A 25,424-nucleotide genomic window follows, 5' to 3' on the forward strand; every position below is an offset into this window, starting at 1 on the left:
TTAAACTCTCAGGATGTTCATTTTTGGGTGCAATTTTGAATTTTGTTCATACCTCATGTACACAGTCGAAGAGCTCCCAGTCATAGAGCGTCATCTGATGAGCCAGATCTTTAGAGCTCATGAGCTCAAACGTGGACATGGAGCCTGCAGACGGCCCTTCCTGCTCCGGCAGCGGAATCTACATGAACGAGTCGATCGATTGATCAGTTAATCAGCCAATCAGTTAGTTAATGTATGTTTGATCCTGTGTGTTTATAACCGGTGTGTGTTTTAAATGCAGTCTCTGGGGGCTCTTACACACCAAAGAGTCAATCTGGTCCCTCGGGCAGACAAACAGACGGCCATTAATACTCAGTGATGAGAAGATGGACACATCTGATGGCTTTAGAAGCTCTTTATCTGGGAAACACAAACACACAGTCATCAGTCAATCCGCTTTTAAAGATGTCAGTTATCAGCTGCTTCTCAAATGACTAAACAGTCAAGTTACTTATTAAAAATAACTAAGCATTTTTGCAATATTTACATGTCAAAAAGCAAACAAGTTAAAAGGAATAGTCCACCCGAAAATGGAAATTTGCTGAAAATGTCCTCACACTCAGAGTTTGTTTATTCATGGGAACAGATTTGGAGAAATTCAGCATTACATCATTTGCTCACCAGTGGATCCTCTGGAGTGAATGGGTGCCGTCAGAATGAATCCAAACATAAAAACATCACAATAATCCACAAGTAATCAACACCACTTTAGACCATCAATTAATGTATTATAAACCAAAAAGCTGCATGTTTGTAAGAAACAAATTCATCACTTAGATGTTTTTTTTTTACTTAAAACTTTTGCTTTACTGAGCTTTACATTTCTCCATTGAGAAAGAAATTTTGTCTGAATCAGGAGAGAAATATTCACAGATCAAGCACTGTTTACAAGCAAAAAGCAGTTAAAAAACAAACATGTAGGTGGATTTTGATGTGAGAGGACAACAGGAGATGGACTTTTTCACTGGAGAAAGTATTATTATGGATTATTGACTGGTATTTTGGACAGAAGCAACAGTGTAAAGTTAAAACACCTTAGTGATGGATTTGTTTTATTATAAACAAGCAACTTTTTTCTTAACAAGACAATAATTAATGGACTGGAGTAGTGTGGATTACTTGTGGATTATTGTGATGTTTTTATCAGATGTTTGGACTCTCATTCTGACGCAGAGGATCCATTGGTGAGCAAGTGATGCAATGCTAAATTTCTTCAAATCTGTTCTTATGAAGAAACAAACTCACTCAACCAAAACACACATACAAATAGGGCCAGTAAATTTCTAAAAATCCCAGGAAGGTTCCAAAAAATCCCAGAAAGTTTCCAAAATTTCTGGAAAGTTTCCAAAATTTACTGGAAATTTTACACATTTTTGAAACCCTACACACAAACACAAAGCACTTTCTTAACCTTTAAATACCACATCTAATATACAAAGACACACCCGTAATGCCACTTTAGGTTAAGTTGACATCAGGTTCATGTGGTGCTAAGTGTATTTCAGTTTTTTGGCTGAATATTGTCAGTACATTTGGCAGTACATTTTAACCTTTAAGTAATTAGGAACTTTAGAAGTAATTACGAAACTATATAATCACAGTTTGTATCATACAAAATGCATGTTATTGTTTGTTTAGTACTGACCTGAATAAGATATTTCACATAAAAGACATTTACATATAGTCCACAAGAGAAAATAATAGTTGAATTTATTAAAATGACCCTGTTCAAAAGTTTACATACACTTGATTCTTAATACTGTGTTGTTACCTCAATGATCCACAGCTGTTTTTTGTTTAGTGATAGTCCCTTGTTTGTCCTGAACAGTTAAACTGCCTGCTGTTCTTCAGAAAAATCCTTCAGGTCCCACAAATTCTTTGGTTTTCCAGCATTTTTGTGTATTTGAACCCTTTCCAACAATGACTGCATGATTTTGAGATCCATCTTTTCACACTGAGGACAACTGAGGCAACTATTACAGAAGGTTCAAATGCTCACTGATGCTCCAGAAGGAAAAAGCATGCATTAAGAGCCAGGGGGTGAAAACTTTTGAACAGAATGTGTACATTTGACATATTTTGCCCTAATATCATATTTTTCCTTTAGTACTTCCTTTCAGAGGCTACAGAACATAGTTGCATGTTTCCCAGAAGACAAAATAAGTAAAATTTACCCTGATCTTCAAATTCAAAAAGTTTTTACTCCCTGACATTAAGGCAAAATAAGAAAAATGTACACACCTCCATCACTATCACTAAACAAAAAAACACACCTGTGGATCATTCAGGTAACAACACAGTATTAAGAATCAAGTGTATGTAAACTTTTGAACGGGGTCATTTTTATAAATTCAACAATTATTTTCTTTTGTGAACTATATGTAAATGTCTTTTATGTGAAAGATCTTATTCAGGTCCGTACTAAATAAACAATAACGTGCATGCAATAACATGCATTTTGTATGATCTCTCTTATTCTCCAAAAATAATTAACATTTTGCAGATTCTGCAAAGGGGCATGTAAACTTTTGACATCAACTGTAACTGTGTAACTGCAACACTAGTTCACAGTGTAGCAGACTGGCAGTGGGAATGGAGCATGTGTCTCAGAGAGCAGCAGCACTAGGATGCAGAATGTGAAACACTACATCACGATGGGTGCAGCAAAGAGCTCATATTGTCAGCCAGAGGTCAAAGAGATAAGAGTCACTCTGCAAGCATGGAATTAATCAACCTGCAATTAATCAAACACCAATGAAAACTGAGGAAATGGCTGTCAATACAGTGATAAGAGTGGAAAAATAGCTTGCGTGTGTTTGTGTGTGTGTTTTCACCTCCGGCTGAGTTGAGGTGGACGAGCAGAAGATCATCTCCTGAGCCCAGCTTATCGGTAACAGCGGCGATGACCTCTCTGACAGAAGCAGCGACAGGCACTCGGATTGTGGAGTAGGTATGATCACTGCAGTACACCTTAAAGAGGACTTAAGCACAACACACACATTTAAACACTGATAAATCACATTCCTGTCTCAAGGCTGGACCCTTCCTGCTGCCTATTTTTGGTTGATCTATCTATCATCTATCACATCTGTGAAAATAACCAAAGGAGAGCAGATACAGACTCACTCTCATCTGTGCTTTTGATTGGCTGTCTCTTCTGCAGTCTGTCGTTCCCTGTGCTGAACTGCCGCAGCAGGACTTTGTGCTGAAATGAGAGAGAAGGACTATCGCATGACACTTATTCAGCACTGAAGACAATACTACAGAAACTCAGTTTTTTATTTTCCCCTCACCTTTTTCTGAGAGGGCCGGCCATCATCACAGCTGTGAATAGATGTTATGAGTGTAATGATTATGAACATATAAAAGATTCCTCTTAAGTTTCTAAAGTTTCTGATATCTTAACCCTACAATGCCTGTCGTCTTATATTTGATACACATTTATAAGGTCTCTATTTATTTGTTCATCTCTTAATCATCATTGTATTGTATTGAATCATGTGTTTTATCCCCACAATAAAGAAATAAATATATTTAAATATAAACTTATTAAGGCATATTAAATATAGAGTGACATTTAATATTTTATACATTTTATATAAGTAGTCTGCTATTGTATAAAGATTGAATTACATTACAGCCTGTCAGAATTTCATCTCATGTTTTAGCCATATAATATCAGATACTGGCAGGTATCAGAAAATATCAGAAAACTTCCATGTTTTTATTTTTTAAGTACAAGCTCCATATTTTCAATATATCATACTACAGTTGAAATCAAAAGTTTACATACACCTTGCAGAATCTGCAAAATGTTAATTATTTTGCCTAAATAAGAGGGATTATACAAAATGCATGTTCTTTTTTATTTAGTACTGACCTGAATAAGATATATTTTACATAAAAGATGTTCACATATAGTCCACAGGAGAAAATAATAGTTGAATTTATAAAAATGACCCCGTTTAAAAGTTTACATTTACAAAAGTTTAATTTTTAATACTGTATTGTTTTTTGCCCGCTGTTCTTCAGAAAAATACTTGTTTTTTCAACATTTTGTGTATCTGCAACTATTACACAATGTTCAAATTCTCACTGATGCTACAGAAGAAAACAAATTGCATTAAGAGTCGGGGGTGAAAACTTTTGAACAGAATGAAGATGTGTACATTTTTTTATTTTGCCTAAATAAAAAAAAAAATATATATATTTATATATATGTTTCATTTAGCACTGCCCCTCAGAAACTACAGAAGATACTTACATGTTTCCCAGAAGACAAAATAATTGTAATTATTCTGATCCTCAAATTCAAATAATCATTTCTATAAATTGAACTATTATTTTCTCTAATGGACTATATGTAGGAAAGGAAAGGAAAGGAGGTGAAGTGAGGCCAAGTATGGTGAACTATACTAGGAAATTGTGCTCTACATTTAACCCATCCAAGTGCACACACACAGTAGTGAACACACACACCGAGGGTGAGCAGTTGGGGGTACAGTGCGTTGCTCAAGGGACTCACCTCAGTCCCTATTGAGGGTAAAGAGGGTGCCGGTTATTCACTCCCCCCACCTACAACCCCTGCCGGACCTGAGACTCGTACCTGCAACCTTTGGGTTACAAGTCCAACACTCTAACCATTAGGCCACGGCTGCCCCCATGTAAATGTCTTTTATGTGAAATATCTTATTCAGATCAGTACTGAATTAAAAAGAACATGCATTTTGTATATGATTTCTCTTATTTTGGTAAAATAATTAACATTTAGCAGATTCTGCAAGATGTATGTAAACTTTTGACTTCAACTGTATATGAGCCATAGAGAATGTATTAAATATAATACCAATCGTTTTTGACTACTACTTGATATGTCTAAACAGGCTAAAAGCTGTGCTCTTACTTCTGTTTGATGACCTTCTCTAGTTCGGGCAACTGATCTTTCAAAGCTGGGATGTGTCTGGCATCTTCACACACTGTTTCATAAAACTCCTGCAACAAACAACACGCTCAGATTGACAATGAAACACACTAAATCCCAGCGGGATTTCTCTCGAATAAACTCTGATAAACTTTAATCAGCGATCACTGCTGAGCAGATCAGAGCAGACGTGAGTCAGGTGAAGCTGCTGACCTGGAGAAAGTTGAAAGAGCTGTCCTCCTCCTGCAGGTGGTCTGTGTTGATGGCGGCCCACTGTAACACCAGACGAATCACCCTGCGCTTGTTATTGAGAGTGTAATCCATCCGCTCCTGTTCACTGCCCTGAGACGGCTGAGCATGATAGGTGAACGAAAGCTAAGGACTAGCCTACTGAGCCAAAAACTGAGAACCACAATCTGAGAGTTTAGTGACCTTCGCATTTACTGAATTAAACAATATTCACAAAGGACACAGCTATGGTACATCGACCATCTTAATCAAGATGATGAATTACAGAGACTTCAGTTACTTATTTCATCAATCAGTCAGTGCAGCCGTAAAGGATATTGGGCCATGAGCAGTGGACACAGCTGACTGTTCGGGACAAAAACACAGTGCATAAGCAAAAAGTCATCCAAAGCAGGATCTACAGAGAAAGAGAAAAAAGAAAGGTTAATTAAAAGTAGCTACAATTTGCAACATGAGGCTGTGTTTTTTAACTAATTTTGTTACTTATTGAGTTCTTCAGTAATTGCATGTAATGTATGTTTAATATATGCACCGTATAATAAATATATTTAGAGAGTTGCAACTCTTGATTTTTCCAAGACATTTCCAGATTGCTCTGTGTGATTACTGGATAAAGATTTTTACAAAATCATTTTGATCGTTAATTTATTAATGAATCATTCACAATTTTTTTAACCAGTTTGACTGATTCATTGAAAATGAATGATTCAAAACAACAATTCACTCAAACAAACATCTTTATGGCTTGCAAGCAAGTTTTACAAACGCTGTAAACGAGGGCAATATCTACTTTTCAAAATGATGGGGTTGGTAAAATGTTTCATGTTTAATAATTTTGTGATATAATTGTGAAATATGATTACAATTAAACTTATATTGTAATATATGTTAAAATTGTAATTTATTCCTGTAATCAAAGCTGAATTTTCAGCATCATTACTACAGTCTTCAGTTGTCATGATCGGGGCTGTGGGGTTTCCCTCAGCCTCCTGAGGTCGCTATTCACACTGCACTTCTGATAGCATTCACCTGTCCTTGTCGTTAACACTGATTCACTCACAGCTGTTCACCATTTGGACTTTTGTATAAGAATTCTCATTTCTCACTCCTGCTTCATGTCTGCATTGTCTCGTGTCCTGTTTGTTTGATGTCTTTGATAATCCCTGGCTTTTGAGTTCTTGATTTTGGTTTTTGAGTATTTCAGTTTGTGCCGTGTTGGCCTTTTGTTCTGTTTTTTGTGTTTATTAAATTTATTCTTTCCCTCCCTGCATTTGGACCCAGACCCCTTGATTTAAGTGACAGAATGCAGACATCACTAATGGGTCCAGCGGGGAGGAATATTTTTTTTGAGGAGGCGGCGACCACCAGCTCTGTTCCCGACACGGCGGGAATGTCCTTTGAGGCGGCATCGGCTACTCGCTTCGAGTTTATCTACGCCTGCCTGGCTGAGATGGACGCTCTTAGGGCCGAGACTGCACGGATGCGTCCCTGCTTTGCGGTGGGGGCGGAGAGGCTCTTCCGAGGGGAGACGGCGGTGTCCGTTGTCTCCGTTCCTGACGCGCAGGTGACCACGCCCTCTGTGCCTGACGCGGCGGTGTCCGCTATCTCCGCTATCACCGTTCCGGATGCGGAGGCGACCGTTATCTCCGTTCCTGATGCGGCTGCGACCGCTATCTCCGTTCCTGATGCGGCAGGGACCGCTCTCTCTGTTCCGGACGCGGCGGTGACCGCTCTCTCTGTTCCGGACGCGGCGGTGACCGCTCTCTCTGTTTCTGACGCGGTGGTGACCGCTCTCTCTGTTCCTGACGCGGCGGTGACCGCTCTCTCTGTTCCGGACGCGGCGGTGACCGCTCTCTCTGTTTCTGACGCGGTGGTGACCGCTCTCTCTGCTCCTGACGCGGCGGTGACCGCTCTCTCTGTTCCTGACGCGGCGGTGACCGCTCTCTCTGTTCCGGACGCGGCGGTGACCGCTCTCTCTGTTTCTGACGCGGTGGTGACCGCTCTCTCTGTTCCGGACGCGGCGGTGACCGCTCTCTCTGTTTCTGACGCGGTGGTGACCGCTCTCTCTGTTCCGGACGCGGCGGTGACCGCTCTCTCTGTTTCTGACGCGGCGGTGACCGCTCTCTCTGTTCCGGACGCGGCGGTGACCGCTCTCTCTGTTTCTGACGCGGTGGTGACCGCTCTCTCTGTTCCTGACGCGGCGGTGACCGCTCTCTCTGTTCCGGACGCGGCGGTGACCGCTCTCTCTGTTTCTGACGCGGTGGTGACCGCTCTCTCTGCTCCTGACGCGGCGGTGACCGCTCTCTCTGTTCCGGACGCGGCGGTGACCACTGACGTTCCTCTGGCGGCGAGGCCAGCTCACGTTCCTCAGGCGGCGGCGTCAGCTCACGTTCCTCTGGCGGCGAGGCCAGCTCACGTTCCTCAGGCGGCGGCGTCCGCTGACGTTCCTCTGGCGGCGAGGCCAGCTCAAGTTCCTCTGGCGGCGAGGCCAGCTCACGTTCCTCAGGCGGCGGCGTCAGCTCACGTTCCTCTGGCGGCGAGGCCAGCTCACGTTCCTCAGGCGGCGGCGTCAGCTCACGTTCCTCTGGCGGCGAGGCCAGCTCACGTTCCTCAGGCGGCGGCGTCCGCTGAAGTTCCTCTGGCGGCGAGGCCAGCTCACGTTCCTCAGGCGGCGGTGACCGCTGACGTTCCTCTGGCGTCGAGGCCAGCTCACGTTCCTCAGGCGGCGTCCGCTGACGTTCCTCTGGCGGCGAGGCCAGCTCACGTTCCTCAGGCGGCGGCGTCAGCTCACGTTCCTCTGGCGGCGAGGCCAGCTCACGTTCCTCAGGCGGCGGCGTCAGCTCACGTTCCTCTGGCGGCGAGGCCAGCTCACGTTCCTCAGGCGGCGGCGTCCGCTGAAGTTCCTCTGGCGGCGAGGCCAGCTCACGTTCCTCAGGCGTCGAGGCCAGCTCACGTTCCTCAGGCGGCGTCCAGCTGACGTTCCTCTGGCGGCGAGGCCAGCTCACGTTCCTCAGGCGGCGGCGTCAGCTCACGTTCCTCTGGCGGTGAGGTCAGTTCACGTTCCTCTGCCGGCGGGGCCAGCTCACGTTCCTCTGGCGGCGGCGTCAGCTCACGTTCCTCTGGCGGCGGCGTCAGCTCACGTTCCTCTGGCGGCGAGGCCAGCTCACGTTCCTCTGGCGGCGGCGTCAGCTCACGTTCCTCTGGCGGCGGCGTCCGCTGACGTTCCTCTGGCGGCGAGGCCAGCTCAAGTTCCTCTGGCGGCGAGGCCAGCTCACGTTCCTCAGGCGGCGGCGTCAGCTCACGTTCCTCTGGCGGCGAGGCCAGCTCACGTTCCTCAGGCGGCGGCGTCAGCTCACGTTCCTCTGGCGGCGAGGCCAGCTCACGTTCCTCAGGCGGCGGCGTCCGCTGAAGTTCCTCTGGCGGCGAGGCCAGCTCACGTTCCTCAGGCGGCGGTGACCGCTGACGTTCCTCTGGCGTCGAGGCCAGCTCACGTTCCTCAGGCGGCGTCCGCTGACGTTCCTCTAGCGGCGAGGCCAGCTCACGTTCCTCAGGCGGCGGCGTCAGCTCACGTTCCTCTGGCGGCGAGGCCAGCTCACGTTCCTCAGGCGGCGGCGTCAGCTCACGTTCCTCTGGCGGCGAGGCCAGCTCACGTTCCTCAGGCGGCGGCGTCCGCTGAAGTTCCTCTGGCGGCGAGCCAAGCTCACGTTCCTCAGGCGGCGGTGACCGCTGACGTTCCTCTGGCGTCGAGGCCAGCTCACGTTCCTCAGGCGGCGTCCGCTGACGTTCCTCTGGCGGCGAGGCCAGCTCACGTTCCTCAGGCGGCGGCGTCAGCTCACGTTCCTCTGGCGGTGAGGTCAGTTCACGTTCCTCTGCCGGCGGGGCCAGCTCACGTTCCTCTGGCGGCGGCGTCAGCTCACGTTCCTCTGGCGGCGAGGCCAGCTCACGTTCCTCTGGCGGCGGCGTCAGCTCACGTTCCTCTGGCGGCGGCGTCAGCTCACGTTCCTCTGGCGGCGGCGTCAGCTCACGTTCCTCTGGCGGCGAGGCCAGCTCATGTTCCTCAGGCGGTGGCGCCAGCTCACGTTCCTCTGGCGGCGGCGTCCGCTGACGTTCCTCTGGCGGTGAGGTCAGTTCACGTTCCTCTGCCGGCGGGGCCAGCTCACGTTCCTCTGGCGGCGGCGTCAGCTCACGTTCCTCTGGCGGCGGCGTCAGCTCACGTTCCTCTGGCGGCGAGGCCAGCTCACGTTCCTCTGGCGGCGGCGTCAGCTCACGTTCCTCTGGCGGCGGCGTCAGCTCACGTTCCTCTGGCGGCGGCGTCAGCTCACGTTCCTCTGGCGGCGAGGCCAGCTCATGTTCCTCAGGCGGTGGCGCCAGCTCACGTTCCTCTGGCGGCGGCGTCCGCTGACGTTCCTCTGGCGGTGAGGTCAGTTCACGTTCCTCTGGCGGCGGCGTCAGCTCACGTTCCTCTGGCGGCGGCGTCAGCTCACGTTCCTCTGGCGGCGGCGTCAGCTCACGTTCCTCTGGCGGCGAGGCCAGCTCATGTTCCTCAGGCGGTGGCGCCAGCTCACGTTCCTCTGGCGGCGGCGTCCGCTGACGTTCCTCTGGCGGTGAGGTCAGTTCACGTTCCTCTGGCGGCGGCGTCAGCTCACGTTCCTCTGGCGGCGGCGTCAGCTCACGTTCCTCTGGCGGCGGCGTCAGCTCACGTTCCTCTGGCGGCGAGGCCAGCTCACGTTCCTCAGGCGGCGGCGTCCGCTGACGTTCCTCTGGCGGTGAGGTCAGTTCACGTTCCTCTGCCGGCGGCGTCAGCTCACGTTCCTCTGGCGGCGGCGTCAGCTCACGTTCCTCTGGCGGCGAGGCCAGCTCACGTTCCTCAGGCGGTGGCGCCAGCTCACGTTCCTCTGGCGGCGGCGTCAGCTCACGTTCCTCTGGCGTCAGCTCACGTTCCTCTGGCGGTGAGGTCCGCTCACGTTCCTCAGGTGGCGGCGTCAGCTCACGTTCCTCTGGCGGCGAGGCCAGCTCACGTTCCTCAGGCGGCGGCGTCCGCTGACGTTCCTCTGGCGGTGAGGTCCGCTCACGTGACTCCGCTGCACGGGCCTGGCCCGCCATCCCTCCCCCTGATTCGCCTTCCCCCGTTCCTCCTCCCTCCAGACTTATGGAACGTCTGGGAGCCGTTCCGTAGGGAGGGGGTACTGTCATGATCGGGGCTGTGGGGTTTCCCTCAGCCTCCTGAGGTCGCTATTCACACTGCACTTCTGATAGCATTCACCTGTCCTTGTCGTTAACACTGATTCACTCACAGCTGTTCACCATTTGGACTTTTGTATAAGAATTCTCATTTCTCACTCCTGCTTCATCTCTGCATTGTCTCGTGTCCTGTTTGTTTGATGTCTTTGAAAATCCCTGGCTTTTGAGTTCTTGATTTTGGTTTTTGAGTATTTCAGTTTGTGCCGTGTTGGCCTTTTGTTCTGTTTTTTGTGTTTATTAAATTTATTCTTTCCCTCCCTGCATTTGGACCCAGACCCCTTGATTTACGTGACATCAGTGTCACATGATCCTTTAGAAATCATTCTAAAATGCTGATTTGCTGCTCAAGAAACATTTTTGATTATTATCATTGTTGAAAACTGTTTTTATTAATACAACTTCAAAAGAACAGCATTTATTTGCAATAGAATTTTTTTTTAAAACATTATAAATATTCTCACTGTCATTCAACAATTTAATGCATCCTTGCTAAATCAAATTAATTTATTTTGAAAAGAAAGAAAGAAAGAAAGAAAGACATTTTAAACTTAAGTTTAAAAAAGTAAGTAATGTATATGATGACATATTTTAGGGCAGAGCATACAGTAACACAAAAATGTTCATTATATGAATCCCCATGACTTTTCCAGTCCTGGAAAATAAAAATAAAAATCCTTAACATTTCCATGTTTTCCATTAGTGTGGGAAATACTCCATTGTTCATTTATTTATTGAAAGCTTATGTACAGTTGAAGTCAAAAGTTTACATCCCCCTTTCAGAATCTGCGAAATGTTCATTATTTTACCTAAATAAGAGGGATCATACAAAATGCATTTTATTTATTGCAATAGATTTTTTTTAATTATAAATGTTCTCACTGTCACATTCAACAATTTAATGCATCCTTGCTAAATAAAAATAACTTATTTTGAAAAGAAAGAAAGAAAGAAAGAAAGAAAGAAAGAATTTTATTGTTTTTTTTAGTATTGACCTGAATAAGATATTTCACATAAAAGATGTTTACATATAGTCAACAATAATAATTAGTTTACAAAAAGTTTACAACTCCTTGATTCTTAATACAGTGTTGTTACCTGAATGTTCCACAGCTGTTTTTTTGTTGTTGTTGTTTTGTTTAGTGATCTTGTTCTTGAATCCCTTGTTTGTCCTGAACAGTTAAACTGCCTGCTGTTCTTCAGAGAAACTGGTTTTCCAGCATTTTTTAGATCCATCTTTTCACACTGAGGACAACTGAGGGACTCATATGCAACTATTACAGAAGGTTCAAACACTCACTGATCCTCCAGACAGAAAAACAATGCATTAAGAAATGGGGAGTGAAAACTTTTGAACAGAATGGAGATATGTACATTTTTCATATTTTGCCTAAATGTCATATTTTTTCATTTATTACTGCTCTTCAGAGGCTACAGAAGATGTTTCCAAGAAGACAAGATAAGTAAAATTTACCCCAATCTTGAAATTCAAAAAGTTTTCACCCCCCGACTCTTAATGCATGGCTTTTCCTTCTGAGGCATCAGTGAGTGTGAATTTTCTGTAATAGTTGCATATGAGTCCCTCAGTTGTCCTCAGTGTGAAAAGATGGATCTCAAAATCATACAGTCATTGTTGTAACTGAAAAACGAAAAAATTGGTGGAACCTAAAGGATTTTTCTGAAGAACAGTGGCCAGTTTTACTGTTCAGGACAAACAAGGGACTCATGAACAACTATCACCAAACAAAAGCCACTTCCTGTTTTACTATTTATCTGCATATTTCTCTCACAGAATGCATTGCATAGTACCTGACTCTGTGAACTGGGAGTCAAGTTTCATTGTCTCCAGAAGATGTTCCAGAATCTTCTCTGGAGTTCCTGACATCACTGTATACCTGAAGAACAGGTGCAGGTAGTTTGAGGTTATACAGCAGTTCACACTTATTTCATAGTAGTCTTAAAGTCTTAACGTTGATAGAAATTGATAGAAGAATAGAAATTATGTACTTGAGAGGAGAGGAACTGGAGCCCCTGTTGTTAGTTTTCTCCAAAACCAACACATCCTCCTCATGTTCCTTCAGACGGACCGTGTTTGCCTCCACATCCTGAATACACACACAGATGAAACAGAATGAGATTTAATCATAACAAATCGAATGTAATGTACTAAAATCTAAAATGACTAGTTAGGTCACTCAACAGAGAGAAGTGATGTGCTCAGCTAATGCTGGATTAGTGCTGTTGTGATAGTGTCCATCTGAGCTATCAGACGTCAGCAGTTTAGCAGCAATACACACTAAACTCACTATTACAGCACTGAACTGAGAAATCAGATCATACAGCGGAATTAACAATGGAGTGATCAAATAAAGGTGCTGTTTGTCACTTGTTTTCCACAATGTCACCTCTGTTGTAATTCAGCAACACTACCAGTAGAGGGAGACTAATACTCAAGTTATAGCAGGGGTTCCCAACCTATTTTGTCTGAATGCCTATGATCTAAATGTCTAATATTTACTTCACTTGAGATTTAACGTAATGTTTTATCCTTTGCATTATTCAAGAAATAATGAGTTTAATGACTAATAGGGAAGACGGTGGTTGTCATTGCATTAAAATATGCAGCTGTATTTTATCAACTGTAAAAAATAAATGTACTCTTAGAAATAGGGAAAAAGTATGACAACTATCCCCGGTTTGCTCTTAAGATCAGAAACTATGCCTTGTTAAAGACTGTATTAAAAGACTTTGTCCTTCAGCATTTCTATCAGTTGCATTCTTCATACATACTTGTTTTTGTCCAGTTGCATCATGCTGTGTAATTATGCAACTAATGAGTCTAGAATGTGAAATCTAAATTAAATCACTAAATCTCACTATATTTGTTTAGATAGTAGGCATCCTGTTTCTGTGTGTTCCAAAGGCACACTAACAGCCACACACACACACACACACACACACACACACACACACACACACACACACACACACACACACACACACACACGCGCGCGCACACGCACACGCACACACACACGCGCACACACACACACACACACACACACACACACACACACACACACACACACACACACACACACACACACACACACACACACACACACACACACACACACACACACACACACACACACACACACTCAGACTGAGCTTCCGCTTAGACGCTGCTCTGGCTTTCCTGAGCTCAGCTCTCTATTGTCAGAGCGCTGGGAGAGAGATTCTCATGTGCTGCTGATGGACGGATCATTATACAATACAAACACACACACAAATGCACCTAGAGAAAACTATTAGAGGATAATTAAATAGTCATTAGGCCAACAGCACACTAGCAAAAATAGAATTATGGAAAAAAATGGCATAAGGGGAATTGTGTAGTATCAAAAAATGTTAGACTAATCTAAATTTAAACTATTTTTTCTTTATTTACTTATTTTTTCACTTTTTTGCTTAGATTCTGGGATGCTTTTACATCAGTAGCGGAGTTGTTCACATGTATGCTGCAAACTTCTTGGCTGCTTTTCCTTCACTATCAACTCAACTTTTATTTTATGTATTTATTTATTTATTTAAAAGTTTAGGTTTGTAAAAAAAACATGAACTGAAATAAAATATCTGCAAACGATTACTTATTTCAGCTTTTTAGATGGTTGCTAAGGCAACATTTCTCATTTTTTGTTTCATTTAAATTTAAATTTAACAATAAAATAAAAGAAAGAAAGAAAGAAAGAAAGAAAGAAAGAAAGAAAGAAAGAAAGAAAGAAAGAAAGAAAGAAAGAAAGAAAGAGAAAAAGAAAGAAAGAAAAGAAAGCATTTTTAAACATTAGTGTATATGATGACATTTTAGGGCTTAGCAAAAACATTTCTAATTTACATTTAATTTCAATTTAATTACTAAAACAATAATATAAAATTAAATTGAATAAAATAAATAAAATTAATTTAAACAACAATATAGACAAAAAACTAATTAAAATGACAAATCACAACAAAATATACAAATACAAAAAATAAATAAAAATAAAAATAAAAGCTGTCAAAATATTACCAAAAGCCATGAAAGTATATTAATGATAATACAATACTAAAATGGTAGATATAAGTTTTATTGATAACTAATACTTAAACTGAGACGTTTAAAATCATTTTCTGGTAAATAAAGCTGAAATAAAATACATATATAAGATGAAAAACTTAAACAACAATTATAAATGTTGATTTGGCAACTACCTGAAATACTGAAACTATGTAAACTTAAACTAAAACTGAAATAAAGGTAAATATAAAGGAAAATCAGCAAGCTAAGAAAAACTAAAAAGCACAATTTTAAGTTATTAAACTAAAAACTGAAAATCTAAAGATAAAAGCTAAATATCAATATAATCTATAATATTATATATAAATCATACTACTACTCAAACTGGTACAATTTAGATCTGTCTATAAATTAATTTCACACAGTTTAGTGTATGCATACAGTTTTGCATACAGCAACTAGTTAATTTAGGTCTAAGATTCTACTTCATTTATTTATTTATGCTTTTTTTATTTTTTTATTTCCTTTTATTTTATAACTAGTTCATTTAGATTTAACAACATCCACACGGAGCACATTCTACTATATTTAATTGAATGTTATTTATTTATTTTATATTTTATTAAACTTTTTAACATCACTAAATGAGTTTAAATATTGCACCAACAAATCAACTTATACGCTACAATTTCTACAGTGTAGAGTATATGACAAAACAGTTTTCTGAGTATCCACCTTATTTTTCCCTGTATGAATGGGCATGGCCATTTGTAAATTTTATGGGTCTGGCTTCCGGTCTCATCCGCATCCAGCTATTTTTAGCTGTACAAAACAGCTTGTTTTGCTGCTTAATATTGCAAACAGTTTTAATGTTTACTGCACGTTGTTATTCTTCTCATTATTTCCCTACAGCGGCTAATGAACCGGAAGTCTTGCCCATAGACTTACTTCCCCATTGAAGAATAAGGTGGATAGGGCATGTGTTTTGTTGTGAATAGTAACCCCTGACCCTGAGGATTCTGTTGAAGTCTTCTTTATCCACTCTCAGGAAGTGGCAGTTGTCCTCTCTCAGTACGATAGACGCTGCCCGAGGTGCGTCATTCACCAGAGCCAGCTTCCCGAAGTCATCTCCCTCATGTAACGTGCATACTACGCCCTGCAATGAGACATGACATCTAAACAGCCCGCTGCCGTCTGCCAAGAGCTAGACAAACCAGCAAAGAGCACAGACAGTGATGAAAACATATTCCAGCTGTAATTCAATTTTCACACACTCTTTCCTGGCACAGTCGGCATGTACTAGAATTGGCTTGAGTGTGATTAGCTGCTCCGCATTATCACACATTAAACGCTTCATTAGTCTGCTGAATGTGAAGCATTAGTAGGGAATTACTAGTCTGACCTTTCCATAGATCACCACGTTAACAGAGCCCTTCAGGATGATGTACCATGACGTGCCCTCCTCCCCTTGATTAAACACTAGGAACAAAAAAGATCGATAGTGAACTCATCTGATGCAGAACACAGACACATGTTACATAGATAATCACAAACTGAAATTCCACACTCAGTTCTGAATGATTTGACTTCATTTTGTAAGTTAAGTTAGTCAAGCAGGTTTGTGGTGTAATGGGTTTAACACTTACACACTGTCCCTGCTTTGGCGTGGGACTCAAATATCAGAACACCAGCTAGTTCCCTCTTCACCTGGAAAAAAAACACAATACAACACTAGTGTTGAAATAAATGTCACCATGTAATTATTTGATATTTGATATTTTTTTAATACACACCTATTAAAGCTCCTATTAAAGGGCACATTGAATGCAAAATGCAAAATGCAAAAAGTTTGCATATAAATGTGTGTTAGCAGTGTGTGGACACAACCACCCTACAATGATAAAATTCCATTCACTACTTTGTTTAATCTCCAAAAAAACGAAACAGTCTCGATTATCAAGCCGTTTTGATTTTCTGAGCAGTATGACATCATACTGCTTAAGCCCCGCCCACAAGTGTGGACAGACTGTCCGATATTAACATATTCCCACCCTCAGCCAGCTGTATGCTGTAGTTGTAGGGGCGGGGTGAGCAGAGCTCATTATCATTTAAAGAGGCATGCACTGAAATGGGTTGCTGTGAACAGAGCTGTTTTTGACAAGGTAAAAAGGGTGTTGTTTTACACAAGCACTGAGGAATTTTGACCAAAGTATGTTACAGACATTTCATAAAGGCCCTAAGGAATCATATCAACTTGTGGAAATTTAGCATCCGATGTCTCCTTTAAAACATGGCAAATGGTTATTTAACCATAATGATGTACTTTAAAGTAAAAATGTGATCATTACAAAGTGAACTTTTTAAGAAAGTAAGTAATAAAAGTGCACTTTCTGAAATCAAAATTGAAGTTTTTTGGCTTTTAAAAAAAGTTTAAATTCACAAAAAGTTTAAATTCACAAAAATTTACAGATAATTTACTCCCTTATGTTTTTTGAGGAAAACATATTAGGATTTCTCTCCATATAATGGACTTCTATGGTGCCCGCAAGTTTGAACTCACAAAATGCAAAGCCAAGAAGAAGGGTCTTATCTAGATCAAAACGATTGGTTATTTTCTAAAAAATTACAATTTATATACTTTTTAACCTTAAATGCTCGTCTTGTCTAGCTCTGCGTAAATTCTGTGTATTCTGGTTGAAGACAGTTTTTTCGACAGGGTATGTCGAAAAACTCCCATCTCATTTTCTCCTCCAACTTCAAATTTGCTCTACATTGCTGTTTTACCTTTTGTTGTAAAGGGCATTTGATCTTGCTCACTTTGTAAACACTGGGTCGGTAGTTCTGCAGCGATGTAGGGCGATTTTTGAATTTGGAGGAGAAAATAAGATGGGTTTTTCGACATACCCTAACTGTCATAAAAAGGAATACATAGAGTTTACGCAGAGCTAGACCAAGACGAGCATTTGCAGTTAAAATGTGTATAAATTGCTCATTTTTTTTTAGAAAATAACCAGTCATTTAGCTAGATAAGACCCTTCTTCCTCAGCTGGGATCGTTTGGAGCCCTTGGAAGCTGCATTTAAACTGCATTTTGGAAGTTTAAATTCTGGGGTACCATAGAAGTCCATTATATGGAGAGAAATCCTGAAATGTTTTCCTCAAAAAACATAATTTTTTTTATGACTAAAGAAATAAATACATGAACATCTTGAATGACAAGGGGGTGAGTACATTATCTGTAAATTTCAGTTTTCTGTTTCTCACACAGACTGCTGGAGCGGATCATATGTGCGAAACAGCGCAGACCACAAAACATATCAAACCCATCTGAATTCTACACAGAATGCTATATTTTATAGCAATATGGATGAGATTGTGGCTGTCATACACTGACAAATGCGGCTTTAACGAGCTCAGTGGCTCTGGCCTAAGTTGTGCTATAAACAAAATACTATTGGCTACTAAAAAAAGGGGGCGGGACTGCTTCATATTAAAATTACATCAACACATAGAATAAAGGTGTCTTTCACCTTTAAGTACACTTAAGTGGCCTTTTATTTCAGAAATATTATATTATCTGCAAGTACAGTTTTCTATATACTGATATATATATTTTTTCAGGATATTTTATATTTGAAGTGCACTACAAGTGGAAATTTAAGCACACTTCTTTTTCACAACTGTACAAGTGGTAAGGACTACTTTTATGGTATTTTTTGTCTTTGATGAAGATGAACAGCATCGCTTCCCATTCACTTTCATTTCATGAGAAGCATTCTGCAAAAGGTCTGCCTTTATATTACACAGAATTTGCATTTGTGTCTCAATTGTTCTTTTACTGTAACGTGTGTACACCAAACTAATTTCCTCTATCCTAATGTAATGTGTACTTACAGTGGTGGACAGATGTGATAAGGCTTTAATATGCAGCAGCTCCTCATAAATGATCTCCAGGTCATCTACTGTCCTCTGGCCAGGTCTGCAGAGAACAGGACAATGATGTCATCGGCAGACATGACTTTCAAACTTATTCTGACATTTTCAAAAGTTTTGTCCTGGAGCAGATATTACATCTCCCAGGACCTTTAAAAGGTATCTGCTTCAGTTACAGCATGCATATAAAAGTCTAATCTGCCTTTGGAGACTTTCAGACTATCAGAATTGTGGGAAAGTTCGTAGGAAAGCAGCCAAACAGTAGCAGATACAGATCGGATCACTCCGAGGCACTTCTCTTAATAACCCAAGAGTCCTCTGGGGGACATAATGACTCTTATATTAATATATTAACAGGCTTCTGAGGAGGAACGTACTGTTTACTCAGGATCATCCGCAGATGGGCGTCAGGTCCGATCTGAGAGAGGAGCAGGAGGGTGTCCTGTAGTTCTTCATCACTCTCTTTCTTCTCTTCCTCAGTGGGCAGGGGTGTGTCCTCTGTCTCATCGTCCAGGAAGCGATAAAACAGATACTTATCTTGGAAACTCAGCTCCTGGTCCACTGCAGCCAAACACAGAACAAACTGGTAATGAAGACCAACCACACAACACAGAAACAGATGTGACCATATCACATCTTTAGTGTAAACAAGACTCTTGTGTGGCTCATTCTACATTCCCAAAGATAAATAGTACAAAGCGTTCACTGAGGCAGTACATTTTCAAAAGCTGTGTACCATTTAGGTACTAATATGTACCGTTAAGGTACTTATATGCACCCTTAAGAGGCAAATAAGATACAAAGTTGTACCTTTTGAAAGGGTACTGCCCCATTGACAGCTTTTGTACCTGTTTTTTTTTTTTTTTCTGAGAGTGCTAGGAGAAATGTATGGAAGCCCTTTTCCGCCACTGAATAAAAATAAAAAAAAGCTTATTGCAACTTTTACTGTCATTTCTGATTTTTTTCCAGAACTGTGAGATATAAACTCCCAATTATAAGGTATAAAGTCAGAACTGTAAGATACAAACTAGCAATTTTGACTTTTTCTCAGAATTGCGTGATATAAACTCACAATTGTGAGAAATAGAATCAGAATTACAAGATAAACACTTGCAATTCTGACTTTTCTTGCAAATGCAAGTTTGTATCTCACAATTTGGGTTGCTTTCTCACAATTGCGAGTTTAAATCTTGCCATTTTGACTAGGTAACTTGCAAATGTGAGTTTTTATTACGCAATTCTAAGAAAAAAAGTCAGATTTGTAAGTTTGTATCTCGCAATTCTGACTTTGTAACTTGAAACTGTGAGTTTGTATCTCGCAATTCTGACTTTGTAACTTGAAACTGTGAGTTTATGTCTCGCAATTCTGACTTTATTTCTCTGAATTGCAAGTTTATATCTAAAGAATCTGACTTTATATCACAATTCTGAGAAAAAAAAGTCAGATTTGCAGGTTTATGTCTTGCAATTCTGACTTTATTTCTCTGAATTGCAACTTTATTTCTCAGAGTTGCAAGTTTGTACTGCAATTCTGACTTAATAACTTGCAATTGCGAGTTTATATAATGCAATTTTGAGAAAAAAGTCAGATTTGCAAATTTACATCTCGCAATTCTGACTTTATAACTTGCAAATGAGTTTAATTCTCAAAAATCTGACTTTATAACTCACAATTGTGAGTTTTTATTACGCAATTCTAAGAAAAAAATCTGATTTGTGAGGTTATGTTTTGCAGTTCTGAGAAAAAAAAATCAGATTTGCAAGTTTGTATCTCGCAATTCTGACTTTGTAACTTGAAACTGTGAGTTTGTATCTCGCAATTCTGACTTTATAACTCGCAGTTGCACGTTTATATCTAAAGAATCTGACTTTATATCACAATTCTGAGAAAAAAAGTCTGATTTGCAAGTTTGTCTCGCAATTCTGACTTTATTTCTCTGAATTGCAACTTTATTTCTCAGAGTTGCAAGTTTGTTTCACAATTCTGACTTAATAACTTGCAAATGAGTTTAATTCTCAAAAATCTGACTTTATAACTCACAATTGTGAGTTTTTATTACGCAATTCTAAGAAAAAAATCTGATTTGTGAGGTTATGTTTTGCAGTTCTGAGAAAAAAAAATCAGATTTGCAAGTTTGTATCTCGCAATTCTGACTTTGTAACTTGAAACTGTGAGTTTGTATCTCGCAATTCTGACTTTATAACTCGCAGTTGCACGTTTATATCTAAAGAATCTGACTTTATATCACAATTCTGAGAAAAAAAGTCTGATTTGCAAGTTTATGTCTCGCAATTCTGACTTTATTTCTCTGAATTGCAACTTTATTTCTCAGAGTTGCAAGTTTGTTTCACAATTCTGACTTAATAACTTGCAATTGCGAGTATATATAATGCAATTCTGAGAAAAAAGTGATTTGCAAGTTTACATCTTGCAATTCTAACTTTATAACTCACAATTGTAAATTTTTATCACACAAGTCTGACTTCATTTCTCAGAATTGCAAGTTTATATCTGAAAAATCTGACTTTGTAAGTTTATATCACGCAATTCTAAGAAAAAAGTTTAATTTGTAAGGTTATATCTTCATTTCTCAGAATTGCGAGTTTATATATCAAAAATATGACTATAACTCAGTTGTGAGTTTATATCTCACAATTCTGACTTTATAACTTACAATTGGAAGTTTATAACTCAAATATTTGACTTTATTTGACTTTTTGTGAGAAATAGAATCAGAATTACAAGATAAAAACTTGCAATTCTGACTTTTGCAAATGCAAGTTTGTATCTCACAATTTGGGTTTCTTTCTCACAATTGCGAGTTTAAATCTTGCCATTTTGACTAGATAACTTGCAAATGTGAGTTTTTATTACGCAATTCTAAGAAAAAAAGTCAGATTTGTAAGTTTGTTTTGCAGTTCTGAGAAAAAAAGTCAGATCTGCAAGTTTGTATCTCGCAATTCTGACTTTGTAACTTGAAACTGTGAGTTTGTATCTCGCAATTATGACTTTATATCTCACAGTTGCAAGTTTATATCTAAAGAATCTGACTTTATATCACAATTCTGAGAAAAAAAAGTCAGATTTGCAGGTTTATGTCTTGCAATTCTGACTTTATTTCTCTGAATTGCAACTTTATTTCTCAGAGTTGCAAGTTTGTACGGCAATTCTGACTTAATAACTTGCAATTGCGAGTTTATATAATGCAATTTTGAGAAAAAAGTCAGATTTGCAAATTTACATCTCGCAATTCTGACTTTATAACTTGCAAATGAGTTTAATTCTCAAAAATCTGACTTTATAACTCACAATTGTGAGTTTTTATTACGCAATTCTAAGAAAAAATTCAGATTTGTGAGGTTATGTTTTGCAGTTCTGAGAAAAAAAAATCAGATTTGCAAGTTTGTATCTCGCAATTCTGACTTTGTAACTTGAAACTGTGAGTTTGTATCTCGTAATTCTGACTTTATAACTCGCAGTTGCACGTTTATATCTAAAGAATTTGACTTTATATCACAATTCTGAGAAAAAAAAGTCTGATTTGCAAGTTTATGTCTCGCAATTCTGACTTTATTTCTCAGAGTTGCAAGTTTGTTTCACAATTCTGACTTAATAACTTGCAATTGTGATATATAATGCAATTCTGAGAAAAAAGTGATTTGCAAGTTTACATCTTGCAATTCTAACTTTATAACTCACAATTGTAAATTTTTATCACACAAGTCTGACTTCATTTCTCAGAATTGCAAGTTTATATCTGAAAAATCTGACTTTGTAAGTTTATATCACGCAATTCTAAGAAAAAAAAGTTTAATTTGTAAGGTTATATCTTCATTTCTCAGAATTGCGAGTTTATATATCAAAAATATGACTTTATAACTCAGTTGTGAGTTCATATCTCACAATTCTGACTTTATAACTTACAATTGGAAGTTTATAACTCAAATATTTGACTTTATAACTCAGAATTGCAAGTTTATATCATGCAACTCTGAGAAAAAGAGTCAGATTTGCAAGTTTATATTTCACAATTCTGACATTATAACTCACGATTTTGAGTTTATATATTGCGAGTTTGTATCATGCAGTCAGAATTGCGAGATGTAAAATGACAACTGCTAGAAAAAGAAAGCCAGAATTGTGAGATAAAAAGTCACAATTACCTTTTTTATTCAGTTGTGGAAGCGGGCTTCCATAGAAATGATCATCTGCATTAGGGCTCCTTTAAACTGTTCTCATGTTGTGGTGTCAAGTCACATTTATTTATAAAGTGCATACACTTATACAATACAGTTTCAAAGCAGAGTTAAATTAATAAACAGGAAAATGCCAGTATTAATGTTCATGTTAATGTCCATTATAATTCATCAGTTGTAAAAATACTTACATTTCAGCTGTAAAGCAGCTCTACAGAAGGCAACCGTGTAACTTTTTTATTTATTCCATTAAAGAAAGTAAAAAACAGTACCACAATTTAAAATAACTGCTTTCTGTTTGAATATACTTTAAAATGTATCCCTGTGACCAAAGCTACATTTTCAGCATCATCACTCCAGTCTACAGTGTCACGTGATCCTTTAGAAATCATTCTAATAAATTAATTTATAAATCCTAAAACATTAGAATAAATGTCTCATCTGTAACATTTGATCAGCTTAACATGCTCTTACTGAATAAAAATATAAATTTATTTAAAAAAAAACAGTTTTGAGTGGTAGTGCATGAGTATTACACACTCACCATGATTTAGGACGCCCTCCTCCAGCAGTACTTGCCACATCCCTACAGCCTGAACACGAGAGTGAACACAGGAAGTGTGCTGCATCAGCCAATCAACAAGCTCCGTGCCCATACAGCACTGCCTACAACACACACATACAGAATACAGATAATTCATTAAACCACTCAAAACAAAACACAAACTTAACGAAGAGAGCAGTCTTTAATTAGTTTAAATAGACATTATTATTAAGTGCAATGCAATAAAACTCTAAGCCTACACTTACCTGTATGTTTTAAGGTGGTATTTCCTGTCTCTGATCATGTGAGGTGCTCGGGACAGGATGGTGTTTCGCAACACTTTACCTGCCCGTAGGATCTTTTCTGAGGGCACCTGAGAGCCAAAAACAAACGCAGAGAAACAGAGAGAGACATACAGACATAAACCACTCTATATATTACATACAATATATAATATCAAACAACTCAACACTGTGATTGACAGGTGTCTGATAACAGGGATGGTTGCAATACCTGAGTAATGTATTTGGGGTGAAGTTTGGTGGGACTTTGAATGAATGATTTCTGGAAAACAAAAGGAAGGGGATGAGATGGATGTGGGACCATTAGGTTTGTTCTTTAGTGCTTTGTTAACAGTGAAATACTGGCAGACAGTTTTATTGCATATTGCTTCTGGCTGACAGAGTAAACTGTAAAACTCGTCAATAATAAATGACTGCTTTCTGTGAAATATTCAGTCAGACTGACTCCATATATATGGTAAAAATGCATAGTGAGCAATATCGTAACATCTTATTTGCTGAGGCATGACTTTTCCAAATATAATTTACAATATTACGACTCTCTGAAGCTCTGAATGACAGTTGACGCAGAAGCTTCAATAATTAAATGTCACCCTCTATTTAAACATTACAGACAATTGTGATACTCTGAAAGAAACATTTGCACAAGTTATACAGCATGAGGAAAAGACACATTAATAATCTCCTTTTTTACCCATTTGTTTTTTCTTTTCAAACAACCATGTTATCCAGTATTCATTAATTTCTTTAATCATTAGTTTATTTCATTTCTTTCGTGTGCCACAAAAAACAGATGAGTGAATTTTGGTTGCAAACCTGCTTTGAAAATGTCAGTTTGTCAAAACAAACCCATTAGCATTAAGTCATGTGCTGTATTATGAGAACAAATGTCATCATGTGCAGATTGTGAGGAATTCTGCTGATGTCCAGCTATTCTCTTCTTATATTACATAATAATCCATGTCAACGTGCCATACTGCAGTGTTTCTCAGTGCTTTGAGCAGAAGGCACGTCTGGGGCACTGCTCTCCCTCCTGATGTTGGGCCAAGGCCAGTGTGCTGCATTTTTAACCAAACGGTTTACATTATTCATGACCATCCTCACCCAGGCTGTACATCTACAACAACACATGACCCATAATCAAACACCACAGTGATTATTACTAGACACACTTTACACTGCTTCAGTCAGTCAGTCAATGTGTTTTTGTGATGTAGGTTGCTTAGGTGCCAGCAAAAATATCACATTTTTTCTCCTGCACTGATCCAGAAATCTCCATTTCAGTACATATTACTTGCATATGAAGAATTTGGTTCCACACTGTAAAAAAAAAAAAAAAAAAAAAAATTATATATATATATATATATATATATATATATATATATATATATATATATATATATATATATACAGTCAAGCCCGAAATTATTCATACCCCTGGCAAATTCTGACTTAAAGGTTACTTTTTTTCAACCAGCAGGTTTTTTTGACCGGAAATGACACAGGCCTCTCCCAAAAGATAATAAGATGATGTACAAGAGGCATCATTGTGAAAAAAAATATTTCTCAGCTTTTATTCACATTTGAACAAAAAAGTGGCATGTCCAAAATTATTCATACCCTTTGCAAACTGTCACAGTTTATGGGAAAATCCAAAGTTCTATACCATTCCAAATAGTCCAAGCTGTACTAAAGCATCCTAATTACTCTAATTCATTGGGAGCAGCTGTTTTAATCAACTCAACAGGTGAAAAACAGAAGCTCTCTGCTGTTGGTTTGTGGACAGTCATGGCTAAGGCTATAAGACCGTATCTAAATGTTTTGAAGTTCCAGTGGCTACAGTGCAAAGTATTATTAAAAAATACAAGGCAATCCACTCAACAACAACATCAGGCAGTCTGCAGAGAAACTTGGCCTTGGGCACCAGTGGACATTTCAGCACGAC

The 25,424-nt window shown here is 39.9% G+C and overlaps 1 protein-coding gene across 1 annotated transcript in view; it reads right to left on the bottom strand.

Moving 5' to 3' along the window:
• Positions 1-25,424, bottom strand: part of rapgef4a (Rap guanine nucleotide exchange factor 4a) — a 100,523-nt gene that overhangs the window by 10,518 nt on the left and 64,581 nt on the right. Inside the window, exons 7-23 of the mRNA XM_073845249.1 lie at positions 23,444-23,550; positions 23,178-23,299; positions 18,814-18,997; positions 18,398-18,482; positions 16,151-16,211; positions 15,907-15,983; positions 15,514-15,660; positions 12,455-12,552; positions 12,257-12,342; positions 5,528-5,606; positions 5,174-5,324; positions 4,943-5,031; positions 3,333-3,363; positions 3,166-3,244; positions 2,874-3,020; positions 302-399; positions 53-178 (exon numbers count right to left, since the gene is read on the bottom strand). Of these exons, the coding sequence (XP_073701350.1) occupies positions 53-178; positions 302-399; positions 2,874-3,020; positions 3,166-3,244; positions 3,333-3,363; positions 4,943-5,031; positions 5,174-5,324; positions 5,528-5,606; positions 12,257-12,342; positions 12,455-12,552; positions 15,514-15,660; positions 15,907-15,983; positions 16,151-16,211; positions 18,398-18,482; positions 18,814-18,997; positions 23,178-23,299; positions 23,444-23,550 (1,767 nt within the window). The remainder of the gene's footprint in view (positions 1-52; positions 179-301; positions 400-2,873; positions 3,021-3,165; positions 3,245-3,332; positions 3,364-4,942; positions 5,032-5,173; positions 5,325-5,527; positions 5,607-12,256; positions 12,343-12,454; positions 12,553-15,513; positions 15,661-15,906; positions 15,984-16,150; positions 16,212-18,397; positions 18,483-18,813; positions 18,998-23,177; positions 23,300-23,443; positions 23,551-25,424) is intronic.

The sequence above is a fragment of the Garra rufa genome, chromosome 8 (genome assembly GCF_049309525.1).
Source record: "Garra rufa chromosome 8, GarRuf1.0, whole genome shotgun sequence".
Lineage (NCBI taxonomy): Eukaryota > Metazoa > Chordata > Actinopteri > Cypriniformes > Cyprinidae > Garra > Garra rufa.